The following is a 15,516-nucleotide window of genomic DNA, read 5'->3' on the forward strand; positions in this document are numbered from 1 at the left end:
ACTCTCTGCTCTTATCAGCTTTGTTTTTAGCTGCAGGAGGAGGTAGAGCAGGAAACCCTGTGATAAAAGCAACCCACAGCTTTTAGCATCAAGAGCTGGATCTTTTTTCTCAGGACCAAAACAAACTGTTTGTTTTGCAGGCAGTTTATCATTCATGTGTCAGAGTCACTAAATGCTTCCTACTGAGCTGGAGTCTGGACATGTTTAGGTTAGCCAAAACACTCTTAAACCAGGGAAAAATAGGCTGCACTGATTCTCAATTAAATTTTGGCAATAAAAGCCTCCACACCTTGTATTTTGACACCTCTGTTATGTTTAAACTGTAAAGCACGGACAGAGACACCCATCAGACCCATTAAACTGCTTCAAAAGTTTGAATTTGCACCAAAATCAGGACTAAATTTTTTTTTCTCACTACAGTTTATCCTTACTGTCATGTGACATTACAGCTTTACTAACACCATCAACCCAGTCATGCAAAGCTCTCACACGGGATTTCTTTGAGAAGTCAGAAAGTAATCAGGAATACAAGTAAATAACAATAATTTGGCATCTTAATAAAAAAAAATCTTCTTTACTATTTTCTCTTTTTTTTTTTCCCTTTCTTTTTTTTTAAAATAATAAGTTCAAAAATTTATGGATAACGATAATAATTATATTTTATCACTAAAATACAGTTTAGATTAAAGAGCTTTCACATACAGGTGGATTAACAATTACAGAAACATAAAGAATCATTTAGATAATTATAATACTGTTAATTGAGGGCAGCTGTGGGTTCCAGCTTACATTGGGTTTAAGCCACAAATTTATTTATTTTTTTAAAAGTAAAGTGCTGAATATTATGCATAAAAACTGTTTTAAAAAAAGATGAACTTAAACATTTGGAGTCAGAAGTTACCAGACTTGAACAGGAGCATAAACTGTATGGGTGCAGTGCACAGATAGCTGCTAACCGCTGAATAACATTCAAATAAAATCCTCTAATTTCACTCATCTAAACTGCACCATCCTTCCTGGATGGTCTGTTAGTACAATTAACTGCTCAGCCGCCATTTTTATTTGAATTAAAGAGACTCCAAGAGCACAAACACAGGCTGAGGTGAAGCCTGGGAGACGACTTGCTTATATCAGGCTCCGAACCTTATTTCTGCTGTAAAGTTGATTTAACGCGGAAGTCTGCAGGGACTGGCTCGCTGCTTGAGTCGGCCTCAAGTGGACGTTAGTGGAACTGCAGATTTTAACGCTTCAACACCGGCTTGGTTGAACTCGCTGCTTCTTGAATCATAAAACTTTTACTGAACATGTCTGGACTCCGGCTCTGCAGGCACGCTCGAGTTAACATTAACCTCACTAAAGTCTGAGCTGATCAGGTTCTGTGTTTTTGAACCACCATGTGATACAAAGAGGACTTCCTTAGACGCTCACAGCCGTCAGACAGGTTCAGTCACAGCTTTCTTACTAATTAATGATGCAGTTTGAAGTCCTCAGGCCTTAAACTCAAACTCAGAACATGTGTCTGTGTCCACATCGGCTCATCAGTGTCTCTTTTTTTTAAATGTGTTGCTTTTGATTTTGATTTTAACTGTAAAGCCGTTGGTGAGGTTGCACAGTTAGCCTTTAACCTTCGGTGGGGAAACCCGCCGTGAGGAGCTTGCCGTGGCAGTATGCCCCCAAACTGTTGTTACATGCTGCTTGAAGGCTACATGTTGTTGCTGTTTTTGTATGTTGCATATTTTGCAGACTTAGGAACTGTGGGAAATAATGACTGCAGCAGCAGGTCAAATGACGTTGGTAATTTTTTCTTCCTTTTCCATATCTATCTCCTCATTCTCTCCCACTTCCCCTGATCCTCTTCCTCTCCCTTCTCTCTATTTTTTTTATTCTCCTCCAATCAGCTCTGTAGAAACTTCATGTAGTGACTCTTTAACATCTCCATCAGTGCCACAGTTTTAAAACTCTACAAGTAAAGTTAAAACTGGTGCTACAGCACTTTAAATGTGCATGTGTGGCCATGTTCTTTTGTTTTGTTTTTCCTTTGCTGTGTTTTCTCTGCGGGACATCAGCGAGCTACAAGCTGTGACGAAGGCCAAACCTCCCTCCCTCTTCACCTCAAATATACACACACTCACACACCTGCACAGTGTTAACTTATAATACACACCTGCCTGCATACACCCACATCTTGCAGACTTACTGTAGAAACATGCACACAGTCAGGAATGTCATACATATTAAAAACAGGTTTGACTGTTTGGATTGGAATCAGTGAGATGTCATGAACACGTCTGCTAAGTCTCCCTTCAAACTTCCCTCTTTGTAATCTATCCGCAAACTGATCGCATTAATAGTTTGTTGAACTCTTGGCAAAGCTCGTGTGATTTTTACACTTTATTTGTAATCAGATCTGTTCATGCCTGCTAATTATGTAAATCTAGTTGGTCAGAATTATCATTTATCATTTTATAAAATCTTTTGTGATGTGCTTTATCCTCTGAGATTTCTCTCTATAAATGAACCGTGCTAACGACTCTTTATTTTGTTTTCTCCGCAGCAAAGTGTAAGCAACGCAGAGAAATTTGACTATGTGAGTATTGGTCAGAGCTCTGACCCACAAGTATTTAAAGTTCATTTATATTTTCTTTGTCAAGGTGTGATTCGTTCATCTAACAACGTCATAACCTGATGTTAAAATGTGAAATAAATCTTCTTGGACACTTTATTAGGTACACCTTTTCAAAGCACAACTCTCTAATCAGCCGGTCTGCTTCGAGCTGATGCATCAATATAGAACAGTAGCTCAAATAACACTTACAGTTACAACCAAAGTATGCAGAAGAGCATCTCTGAGCCTTGAACCAGCTTAACCAGCTCAGCTACTGCAGTGGAAAACCACACCGGGTATAACTTCTGTCAGCTAAGAACAGGAAACTGAGGGTACACTTCACACAGACTCACCAAAACTGGATATACCAGATTGGAAAAATGTTGCCAGGTCTGACGAGATAAGACTCTATTTCTGCTGTGGCAGTCAGACGATAGGGTCAGCTGTGGGATGTGGTAGAATGGGAGATTCACATTATGTATGTACAGCTGATAAATCTGCAGTAACTGTGTGATGCCATCAAGTCAACATGGACAAAAATCTCTTGTTGAATCTATGACATGATAAATAATGGCAGAGCTGAAGGTGTACCTAATAAAATGACCAGTGGATGTATAAAAGCGACATTGCTCATTTGTTTCAGACTCCTCATTTTGAAGGGTCAACCTGAGCATTCGCTGCCACCAGTGTTGGTCAAGTTACTTGAAAAAAGTAATCAGTAACTAATTACTGATTACTTCCCCCAAAAAGTAATCTCGTTACTTTACTGATTACTTATCTTCAAAAGTAATTAATTACTTAGTTACTTAGTTACCTTTTAAAAACACAATTTACAACCTGAAGAGTTGATAAAGCGATAGATCTTTCAGCCCAATTCTACTTTTTCTACATAATCCATCATACAAAATGTAATCAAATGGAAAAGTCTCTTTTTTTTAACTTGTTTTATCAGTTTTAATCTTTTAACTTTATGCATCAAGCAAAACATTTAATTATATGCAACATTCTCTGACTTGAATAAATTAGTTTAACATTTAAACCTATTTTCTGCACATTCCAGCACATAAAATAAAATATTTTTTGTGTTTACACTCAGTCTTTCAAATAGATGCAAGTAAAAAACAGCAGAAAATAAATAAAGTCAAAGACTCAGCGGTCCTGTTGCTCTATTTTCACCTGTAAAGCAGGACTGCGGTAGGCGGAGGGTTACCCTGGTGCAGGTGTGCTGCGGTCAGTTGAAGAATCCGCGAGTGTCTCTGTGAATTTCCCATTACGTCGTTGCGCACTCGGTGCTTGCTTGGAAGTTTAGGGTTTTTTTCGCTGTAAAAAGAAGTTTTCTTCCCACGCACAACGGACGCTAATGTTTTTGTCACTTTTTACGGAATCAAACTCAAAGTAAGGTCAGTACTTCCACGCTTTAAACGCTGCACGCTCATACTCTCTCCCACAATCGATATGTGATCCATTGTTGATCTGCACACAGCTGTTGTCACTAACGGCGCACTCGCTTACGTCACTGTCGTGAGACATTCTCGCAAAAAAACTCACGGTTTTAGTAACGCAGCGTTCCTACGGGAAAGTAACGGTAATCTAATTACCGATTTTGCAATAGTAATCCCTTACTTTACTCGTTACTTGAAAAAAGTAACGCGTTACTGCCCATCTCTGGCTGCCACTGTGTTGGTTTTTCTTGTAGCCATTATTTGAGAGGCTGGTGAGCACCCTCAGCACCCCTCCTCCTCATAAATGTTTTTATTGGTGCAGTCAATGCTCTCGTGTAGGAAAGAGTCAGTACTCGTGAAATCAAACATTGAATTTTCTCTTGAGGTTTAATTATCTGCACCTCTGTGTGTGTTGAATAGGTTTAGAGGGACTCTTGATGTTTTATATGTGCTGTTTAGCTGGCAGCTCTTATCATTTGTAGTGTTTGACCTCCATACATGAACCTCTGGATCATTTTTTCATCTCTACTCTCCTCCTGCTTTCCCTCCAGGTCATGAACTTTCTGAAAAAGATGGCGGGAAATGAGTATGTGGGTTTCAGCAACGCCACGTAAGTCCTCCCTCCACATCGCCTCCTTAAAATCACCCAAGTTTACTTATCCTTGCCCTGCAAACCCCTGAACCGAGCTGACCTAAACACCACCGTAATAACCTTCACAGGCTCATTACAGGAAGCATAAACTGTGAAAAACACCTTAATTAACTGGGATCAAATTAACAAGCACACAGGCCATGTTTTAAATGGCTTATGTTCACGAGAAGTCAGATATAAGCAGGACTGTCTTATAATACCTGCTCAGAACAACAACAATAATAATTAATCGTGTAAAAAAAACCCTTTTCTTTATACAAAAAGGCTGAAAATTGTTTACAGAAACATCATTTTGGTCCTCAGTGACCCACATCTGTTGTGTGCTGAGGACTTCCACAGGTGCTGATGAGGTTTTAAAGGTTTGCATGATTTATGACGGCTCGTGTTGCAGTGTCATCACATGATTGCGTGAGCTGTGGTTATGTTGTACACATGAAGGCCGAGGTCTGTGAATACCAGCACAGCACTGAAATAACACACACACGCTACCTTCATCTGTAATGGGAGTGCTCTTCTTTGTGTGACAGATTCCAGTCTGAGCGTGAGTCAGGAGACAGGAACTTCGCCATCGGCTACTACCTGAAAGAAAAAAAGGTTTGTCTTTGTGATTCTCCTCTCTGAAAACCTGGAGAGAATTTAGAGTTTAAACTAGCCTCACGTTTCTGCTTATTTTGCCACTGAAGCTTGAAAGTTTACAGCCAGCAGCTCAGCATGTAATGCTTCTCGCCCCTTAACTACGTTCATGCATAAATGAGAAAAATCTGCATATTTTTGATTCAGCTGATTGTAACCCTCCTGATTTGCCTTTTGGTAGGAGTCAGCTAAGACCCCTGAGACTTTTTTTAAACGTATGAATGGAAAAACTGCAGCATCAGTTTAGAACAGAAAAAACCTGGTGGTGTTGTTCTTATCTAGGACACAGCAGCCTGGTTTTTGCCGGGATCACAGATCAGTAACATAAATACAATCAAACAAGGTGAGCCATGTTCTGGCCGAGCTCCTCGTTTGATTAGCGCGAGTGCTGCAAGTTCAGCTGGACTTTCCCAGAAATAAACTCATCTGCAGATGCAAGACAGCAAGAAAGACGTCAGTCAGTCACCGTGTGTCCAAGTCCATGTGTTTCTGAGGAAAGAACAAGATGAAAAGAGTTTTGGGATTTTTTTTTTTCCTGTGAAGAAAACAACAGTTATTCTTTGAAACAGTAAACCTTTGATCAGGTGGTCTGGTGTAAAACAAGTCTTTAATGGGGCTGACGGCACTCGTAAGCTGTGACGGATCAAAGATGATGGAGAGATGATGGATGCATATTAGAGGAAGTGGAGACTGTGAAACACATATTTAAAGGGTTTCAGCCCTTTGGCTCTTGTACCTGATGCTTTCAAGTCTCTTCAGCATGAGAGCATGGTTATTAAATGTTTTTTTTTCTCCTCTCTGCAGTGTTTCCCAGAGGGGACAGACATGACCTCTGTACTGGACTTGTACTTTCAAGTGAGTGTAACTTTAGCCTCTTCCAGTATTTATACATTTTTAATGAGAGGATATCATTAGGTTGTTTTCCTGCTTCATTGCTGAGCTGCTTCCTGCTATTGATTTTTATCCTCAACAGTAAAGCTTCCTGACCAGTTGTTTCCACCACTTCTTTCAGCTTCTTTCTGTGTGATACATACATAGCTTCCAGACCACGAACAGATGGTTTTACCTCTATATGCTGTTCCAGTATCTCCCAAACCAATCAGATGGATTTATTTCCATCATTTCCACCCTTTACTTTCACTTTTCTGTCACCTCGCTTTGTAAATCAAGCTGCAGTAACAGAGTTATTGTCTCTGCCTCTCCAGCTCTGCTCCATTGAGGTGACATGTGAGAGTGCCAGTGTCATGGCGGCCACCCTGGCCAACGGGGGTATCTGCCCAATCACGGGCGAGCGTGTGCTGAACCCAGAGGCGGTGAGGAACACGCTGAGTCTGATGCACTCCTGTGGCATGTACGACTTCTCAGGGCAGTTTGCTTTCCATGTGAGTGAAACACAACACGGGTTACTGGTGTTTTGATTTATTAACTGTTTGTATTTTCAGAATTTTTAATTAGACTTGGAACGATGATTGTTAAAACTGCAGGAATATGCAATTTATTAAACAGCAGTGCCTAAAAATAGTTCAGAGTGCTTCAACAAGCAGACAGTAGCACTACAGGTGATTTAAAAAAAATATAACAGTGAACAAAAACCTTAAATAAAGCACTGCAGATATTAAACAAAATAAGAGATGATGTCGAGGAGACAAGGCTTCATCAGGTGCAATGATCATCTAAACTGAGAGCAAACAGGGAAAAAAGTTTGAGTGTTTGTCCTTAAAAATGGACATAAGTGTTCTGGAGACATACTCAAGATGTGGATCCAAAATAAATAGTTTATAGCTGATGATATTAAACTAAAAAAACAAATTCATGAAGCTCAGGTGAAGTTTTTTCACACTTGTTTTCTTACGGAGTTTAGCATATTGTGGAGCTAACGTTCTTTTTTGAAGCATGGGTTGTTGTTTTCGGACAGTTTTGTCTTTAAACATTTCTGGTGCAACCAACAATTCAAAATGTAACTAAGCTTCCTCTGGTGATAATCCAGCTCTGCATAAGCATGACATTCAAAATCCATCCCAGTTAAAACTGTTAAACATAATGAGATGTCTTTTGTTACTTTTAAAAAGCACCACAATTGTATTAATACTGTTAATACAGTGTTTACTGTATTAACAACCCTCAACCGAAGGGCCCATGTGATTGGATATCAGATTTTAAAGTCGTGATAGTGTTAGATTATCTGTGTTAGGTAGTTTTAACCATATGAATTCTCACATTAAACCACAGCTAGAGTATCTCAGAGGAAATGATCAATAAACGAGGCACAACGACTTTCATCCTGAGTCGGTGGGAAATGGATTTCTGGACTCTGAAACTGAACAGAAAAACGAAGGCACTGTTGCTTTGGATCTGACACAAAAAATCTAAATAACTCTTAGGGATTTCTGAGAATATTCAGTGTATCGTGAGATTTACCATCGCTGTGTTGATGTACTTTGTCACCGTCGTGCTGCTTCTGCACACACAGCCAGCCTTTCTGTAACTGCTTTGTTTCCCTGCTGCAGGTCGGCCTGCCTGCCAAGTCTGGAGTATCAGGAGGGATCCTGCTGGTTGTGCCCAACGTGATGGGCATCATGTGCTGGTCGCCTCCGCTCGACAAGCTGGGCAACTCGGTCAGAGGGATCCAGTTCTGCACGGTACGTGATGCCCGGAGAATAAACACTCCGCCTCGAGACAATATTGCACCTCCTTGTTTATTAACTTAAATATTTTACAGCAGCAGAAGGAGCAGAATTGCTTTTAGGAGCTGAAAGTGGCCTTTCATTGCAGGGATGCTCTTTCCCATTAGTGTGGTTCATATTCGAATTCGAATGAGCACCCCGGCTACTTTGCATTGAAGTCTAAGCAGCAGTCATTTTAGATCAGACCCAAAACATTAGCAGAGTCTGAACCGCTCAGCGTCACATTAACACACACAAGATGTAAGACTTCACTTTTAATTTTAATTGAATTTTGTTTACGTTTTTGTTTTCTTTTCATTCATCCATCATCTCTTTTGTTTACCTAGTCCAGGGTTGTGGCAGGGCTGGAGTTTCCCACCTCTCACTAGGTGGCAAGACACCATTTTAGCTTTTCTCAGCTGCTTTGTTAGTTTTAGTCTTTCTGTCTTTGTATTTCAGGACCTGGTGGAGCTTTTCAACTTCCACAACTACGACAATCTGAGGCACTTCACCAAGAAGCACGACCCTCGCAGAGAAGGAGGCGACCAGCGGGTAAGGACAAACGCCGCCTCGTCAGGCTCATGTGACAGCACACCTCTCCAGCAGCTTCCTGTAGTCTCAGCTGTTTGCACTGACCTCCATAACTGCACGCACAGTAGCCCCTAAACTGTCCCTGTTCCTCCTTCGGGTGGAAGAGCTGCATAAAGTGAGTGGAGTATATTCGTTTACTGCATATATTTAACATACAAGGAGCCAAATCTTGAGTTAAAAGACACCTGGAGCCAAACTCAGTCTGATCGTTCAGAACATGTCTGGTAGATGATGCAGTGTTTCCCTCACATTTTACATTCAGAGTGCCCAGAACCTTTTTCTGAGGAAACTAAAGTATTTCTTCAGACCGTAGCGTGCACTTCCACAATGGCGAGCACTGGTGAAGCTTTTTTCCGTTACTCTGCTGACGTAGCTGCGGCTTTTTCCATCATGTGACTTTATAAAAACTGGGGTCCAGGGTGCATCCAGGCTTTCGCCATCTCTACTTTCTGTTTAAGCAAGTAAACACAAATGGGTTGAAATGATCAAAAATTAATGTTCTCTTTTTCTGATTAACCACCGTGGTTTTTTTAAAAGCTCTAGCTCGCTTCCTCAGTACGACTAAAGAACTAAACAATAAAATGCCTAAAAAAAATCAAGCAGCGAGCATGTCGGATGATGTGAACCAGGTGTAATAACGGCAGGATTTCGTCAAGTCTAAAAATCTGAAAGAAAACTGTTTTGCTCAGGTGGATGGTCAGTGTGGAAGTGTCCTAAGTGTGTAGTCCTGAGTCACCTGAGCTACAAATGTAAAAGTGGAAAAAGAGGATTTTGTGGACAGATTTGTTTGCTGAGTTACTGACTTACTGCATAATCTGCTGCTGGACTTTAATCACAATCTATTGATTAGATAGAATCTAATCTATTGTATAAAAATACTACTTTTAACGTTTCTATAATGCTATATGTCAAATTTACTTTATTTATTATGCCAGCTCTTTTACTTTGATTCCTTCTGCTAATGCAGGCGCAGAGCTTTATAGCTACTCTGTGTCAGAGCCAGCGTAAATATGCTAACTTATTGTTACATTTTGTTGGTAATAACAACAAAAATGTAAACAATTTTAGTTTTATTAATGCAAAAACGAAGAAGAAGAAAGCGTGGTCTTACTGTGATGAAAATGCCCCGCTGCAGAGTCACATGTGGTTAAAGATTTAAATTAACACCTGCTGTTGAGCTGTGTTTCGGTTACTATAGGGCCTAAAAGTGTTTTATAGCTCTATAAACAAAGATGTCTGACCCCTGGTAGGGATATAAGTTGTCAATATGAGCAAGCAGGTGTGTTGTGTTATTACATTATGCAGTATTTTCGGTATATAGTGCTCCATTAACACTGCTGAATGTGTGGGAAACACTGTGAAAACTGATGGCACTGTGAAAACTGATGGCTCCATTTTACTTCCAAGTGTTGCAGCGATCCACCCAGCACATAAACGCAGGCAGAAACGGAGATTTGAGACTAATTTATTATCCGTGTCAATAACAGCAGCAGACCTTCGGACCTATGGATTACGAGAGCCTCCAGCAGGAGCTGGCTCTGAAAGCCCCTCTTTGGAAAAAGGTGTCCCCCGCTGAGTCGAACGAGGACAGCTCCACCACTGTAGTCTATAGGATGGACAAAGTCATCGAGTGAAACTTTTAAAACAAACAAACAAACAAACAAAAACAGACGCCCCCACCTCGCCTGATCTCCCAACAACGCGACGGCATCGTCTCCTCACCCTCATATTTATGTATAAATTATGTAGAGGATTATTTATTGCTGGTGAAGCGGTTACTAGGAAACTTGTTTTTGATTTTGTCTGTGCTGGAAAAATGGGATCAGCTTATTATTATTATTATTATTATTATTATTATTATTATTATGAACTCCAAATGACCTCCATTTGCTTCGTTGCCTTAGCGACGTGACAAGGATCTGATGTGTAACGTACGCACTTCGCTCTCGTTTTATCTCAACACACTTTTATCTTTATTTTCTTCTTCATCACGTCAGAGTTTTCTTTTTAACAATGTCGGCTAATGCTGCGTTCACTCTACGACCCAAAACAACAGCTGCTTGAGAGTAAACACTGACTTTAAATTTAGGGGTGTGTTACGAGTGATTAAATGAATATTTTAGCCGTGATTGATATGTTTTATTTTCCTGGTTATTATTATTATTTTTTTTTTTTTCCCACTTTTGTGACATTTGGCTCCTCGATTTAAAATATAGATGAAGAACATTAACAAATGTCATTCACAAGTGTTGCGTTATTTTGCAGATCTTTGTGTTTTCTGTTAAAATAATACTTGATTTGTGCCTGCTTCGATTTCTTTGACATTAACTCGACTATGAAACAGACAGAAGTCGTGAGGACTTTCAGCTCGAGTTGAGTTTGTTTGTGTTTGATGATGTGGTTGATACTAACAGAGGGCAGTTTTCTCGCAGTCAGGTGACAAAAGCATTGGGCTGTTTCTTAGGTTTGACTTGTTTGCCTGCAGCTTCCTGACATGCTTCTGAATTCTGAGGAAGGAAAGGCGAGTAAAGTCAGTCGTGTAGGTTCAGTTAAAGTCTCTCGTGGCTTCATACAACCATTAACTCCCTTGCACAGCTCACAAAAGTATGCAAACACGATGTCTCCATGTAGAAATAAATCTGCTAAATGTGAATGCAGCATTTATTTACTACAAAGGTGACGATTCATGTCCCTCACCTGAAATTGCGTCGGAAGTTCTGCGAGCAGATGGAGCTGGCACTTCCAGAAAAAAATCAGACGTACTAACCGTGGATGAACTTAATCTGAGGCTTTTATCTGCTCTAGTCCAGTTACAGGATAAAGTCATCAAATAAAACCCTTTTTCTCAGCCACAGTTCATTTCAGTGATGACCAAAGCGATTATCGAGTCAAACACGAGCCTGCTGGGTGTGCGAGTGAGCTGTTAACCAAAAAAATACAGCATGGCTAGCTTCACACGTGGAGAAACAGCTGAAGGAGAACGGATCACATGTTGGATGTGCCGTCACATGCCATTATTTATGTTTGCATTGAGTTACCGCTGTTGTGCCATGATGCTTTTACTGTGTGAGACTGCAGGAATTTATGAAAGTCAATGGAAACAATCCAACTAAAAGCCGTCTGTGCACAGCAGTTTCTGCAGAACTCCACCTGCAGATCAGATTATAAGACTCTATCTCACTACACTCTTGCCAGATTCTCATTAATAGACACAAAATAAGTTTCTGTGCACTACAGTTTCATGAGGGACCGGCACTTGTGCAGAAATGTGGCTAAAATCCTGAAACACTGCAGCCCCATCAGCTCACCTGTGCCCGTAACACATCCATGGCTTTTACATGAATCATGTAGCGAGCAACTATTCCCTCCCTCTGACTTCCCGTGTTGTGTTTTACTCTATTACATCAAAGTACCAGAATTACTAGTATTAGTACAATTACTGTTGACCAGAAATACGCTGAGCTCAGCTCGAAAGGTTCCTGCTGAAGTTTTAGTTCTGAACTAACATCCACCTTTCTGATAACCTCTCCGCCTGGCTGTCCAAGTACATTAATGCTCCCAGCAACCCGTCAGGTGCAGGATGAAACATGATTTTTGTGTTTGTGTGGCTTAAACAGCAGTAAGCCACCTGCCACAAACTTGAAGAAATCATGTTAATTAAAACCAGATTCGTTAATCAGCAAAAACAGCTGAGTGCAGGTTTTGGTGGGTCTCTTCAGTAAATCCTGACTGCAGGATGGTTAGTGAGTCTGGCCCTTTCAGTTTTAGAAGCTTTAGTCTGCTGAGGAGCTGCTCTTCTCTATATATGTCACTGAAAACTTTGTTTAAAATAAAAAAATTCATAAATCTGTAGAAAAGAGGTGTTAACCGGTGTGTGTCGATGTTCCAGCTCGAGGAACAACGTTCAGTGTTGTTTGGGAAGTTTTCAGAGTCTTAGTCTCATCAGTTTAGGCAGCATTTCTTATTTCTGGATGTTCGTAGCAGCAGGCGTGTGTAGCTATCAGCTGTGCATCTGCACACGAGTGATCTTCAGCTGCAGACCAAAGAGTGTGTTTGAATTTTTACTTCAGACGTTCCGGGTTTATCTCACGAGCTCCTCTGTAAATATAAGTACTTGCACATAAATGTCGCGCCAGCGGATGCCTTAGTTTCTCTGCACCGTGAAGCAGGAGGAGGTGTGTGTTTATTAATCACTGTTGAAACTGAACATGTGTTTGTAGGTTTGAGCTCAGAGTGATGCTGCTGGAGCCGTTACCACCATGTTACTACTGTCATGGCATGTTTTTGTTTTTTTTCCTTTTTTGTTAAACTTCTGCTGGTCATGTGGGTGTTACAGGTGAAACGTATTCAAAAGCCTCAGTCATCATCAGTGTTGCTGGATTATTATAATCTGAAGATTATTATCACATAAAAAAGTTATTTTCTCGTGTAGTGATCAAATGTATGAACGCTTAAATGAACTCCCCCGCATGTGTTGTTGGTTGTGAAGTTTGCTGTTCGACTGATTTTGCTGATTTTAGCTGAATTGTTAGTTATGAAAAATTGACACTGCGTTTAAAATGCAAATTGTTATAAAGAGATTTTTAAAAAATATATAATTGCCAAACAATTAGAGAAAATTATGATGTAGCTGCACTTTATTTTTATTTTTTTAGTAAAACTATTGAATGTACAAACTCTTGAGTCACTGGAAAACCGATCTAATGAGGAGGCGATGCGTATGCCGGTTTAGGCTACACAGATCCTGGGTGCTGAGCATACGGAGATAAAAATACTGTGTAGCTTGAACCCGGTTTAACGTACAAAGCTCATTTTATTCCCATTTAAATCAACCATATGTGCAGAGTTTTTCCAGAGTGCGTGACTTTTACGAGCAACCAACCACTCGCTTGTTTTACTTCCCTCACATGTGAGCGAGGCCTTTACCATAACAACAGTTCCTTTTTTTTGTTTTTATGGACGTTTCATTAATCAGTTCACTAAAAAAACTACACTTTTAAGACTAACGTAATTAATTGTTTTAGGACTTGATTAAACGCTGCGCAGCTCGTCGGTTTAACAGGAATAGTTTATTTTCCTGATTCGCTCGGTCTTAGCTCGGCATTTCCTTCTCTTGGCCGTGAGCGAAACGAGTCGCTCTCCTCTTCTTTAAAATATTGACTTTTACATCTTTGATGCTCAGTTCATTGGCACAAAAATCTGAATTTGAGAGCCAGAGATAAAAACTAAAGGGACCTGCATTGGGGGGAGACTAAACCGATCCAGCCAATCAGGACTAATTATCAATCGCATCTGTCCTTCTTTGTTTTGGAAGAATAACACATAAACCTTGTGTTTATGTGTTATTCAGTGTTGGGTGTAACGCGTTACTAAGTAACACGTTACTGTAATTGAATTACTTTTCCACTGAAAAAGTAGAGTAACTGATTACTGTTCATTTTTAGGTATTTTAATTACAGTTACTTACAATGTACTTGCGTTACATTGTAAAATAATTAAACTCGCTGAATATCATTATTTAATTTCAATAATTTATCTTCTAAAGGGTAAAAATAAACTCTGCCGCTTTAACATCGCTGTAGTGCAGCTGCGCGTCATTTCGCACCAGTTTGCTGCATAGTCGTATTCTAAAGCGGAAGATGTCGGACTCGGCTGAAGCGAGTGGCTGTTTTATGAAATGGACATATTCCCATCTCTTCACTTTTCTGAAACAAGCAGACAAGAATATTACAGTAATATGTAAAAACTATCGGCTGCTGTTAATAGCACGAGTAATCTACTGAAGCGCCTGACAGGAGAGCACAGACGAACACTTCTGAGTGATTCTTGTTCATCATCCATGGATAACACCGCGGCAACTCCTGCTAAGCAGGCAAAACCTGATTTTACTTCAGCAGCACAGAAAGCGTCTGAAGGTCAGCTTAAAAAAATAACTGCAGGCTACATTGTGGAAGAGATGCTACCGCTGCGTACTGTAGTCTCCGTCTTTAAAAGAAGACTAAGAAGTATTTAGTTAAATTACTTATTGAGTAATTAAGTTACTTTTCAGACACAGTAATTAGATAAGTATTTTAAATACAATATTGATTAAGTAATTAGTAATTAATTACTTTTTTAAAGTAACTTACCCAACACTGGTGTTATTCTTCAAAAAAACAAACAAAAAAACCCTGATTATTCCGATCAGAATCGTGACAGCGGGGCTTTTGAATGCAGCGTCAGTGGAAATCATCAGATCTGTATTATGAGTCTGTGTAAATCTTTGTTCGGTTTGCACCATGAAAGTAGATAAAATGAAGAACGGCTCGATCCAAACCCGAGTGTTAGAAAATCAAAGATGATTAAATTCTAATGGTGCAAATTTAACAAAAGGACTCGTCTTTGCACAGACCTTCATGTCATGTATGAGTTTGTTTTCTGTTGTCTGCATGATTTTTATTTTTTTTTTGTCAATTTCCATGAATTTTCATCCTTGTTTGAATCCTTTTCACTGTCTCTCTTTTGTTAATTTGTGTCTTGAACATGTGTGTTATCCCGTTGTAAATTAATAAAAGATTTAAAAGTGATCACTACCATCAAAGTTTGGTGACCTCGGAACTGTGAGGTTAGATTTTTATATAAAGACAAGCAGAAGATAAAATGAGCTGCTTCCTGACCTGAAAATGTGAAACCAAACAGTTCCCAGCTCACAGCTGTCATACTTTTATATGTTTCTGTTTGTGAAGTCTCCATGAGCTGCCTCTTTGTTCTGGACGTGCAGACGTGACAGTAAAAATGGTGTCGATATTATTTTTGCTGCCTTGTTGTTTCTTGTATTAAATGAAATAAAGCATCTGTTTTAAACCGTCTCCCCATCTGAGCTCGCAGCGGTTCTTTAATGCTTTTATTTTTTTAATTCGATTTGTTTTTCGAATGTCACGTGTGTGAGAC

At 39.8% G+C, this 15,516-nt stretch overlaps 1 protein-coding gene across 3 annotated transcripts in view; it reads left to right on the top strand.

The window, feature by feature from the left end:
• The window catches only part of glsb (glutaminase b), a 40,694-nt gene that overhangs the window by 18,704 nt on the left and 6,474 nt on the right, over positions 1-15,516 (top strand). For 2 of the 3 annotated variants that reach the window (XM_026145982.1, XM_026145984.1), the window contains 7 exons: positions 2,555-2,587; positions 4,599-4,657; positions 5,227-5,293; positions 6,137-6,187; positions 6,538-6,714; positions 7,840-7,971; positions 8,455-8,547. In XM_026145982.1, the coding sequence (XP_026001767.1) occupies positions 2,555-2,587; positions 4,599-4,657; positions 5,227-5,293; positions 6,137-6,187; positions 6,538-6,714; positions 7,840-7,971; positions 8,455-8,547 (612 nt within the window). Of the gene's footprint in view, positions 1-2,554; positions 2,588-4,598; positions 4,658-5,226; positions 5,294-6,136; positions 6,188-6,537; positions 6,715-7,839; positions 7,972-8,454; positions 8,548-10,073; positions 14,009-15,516 lie in introns of those variants that run through there. The other variant, XM_026145983.1, reaches the window with a different exon arrangement.

The sequence above is a fragment of the Astatotilapia calliptera genome, chromosome 16 (assembly GCF_900246225.1).
Source record: "Astatotilapia calliptera chromosome 16, fAstCal1.2, whole genome shotgun sequence".
Classification (NCBI taxonomy): Eukaryota; Metazoa; Chordata; class Actinopteri; order Cichliformes; family Cichlidae; genus Astatotilapia; species Astatotilapia calliptera.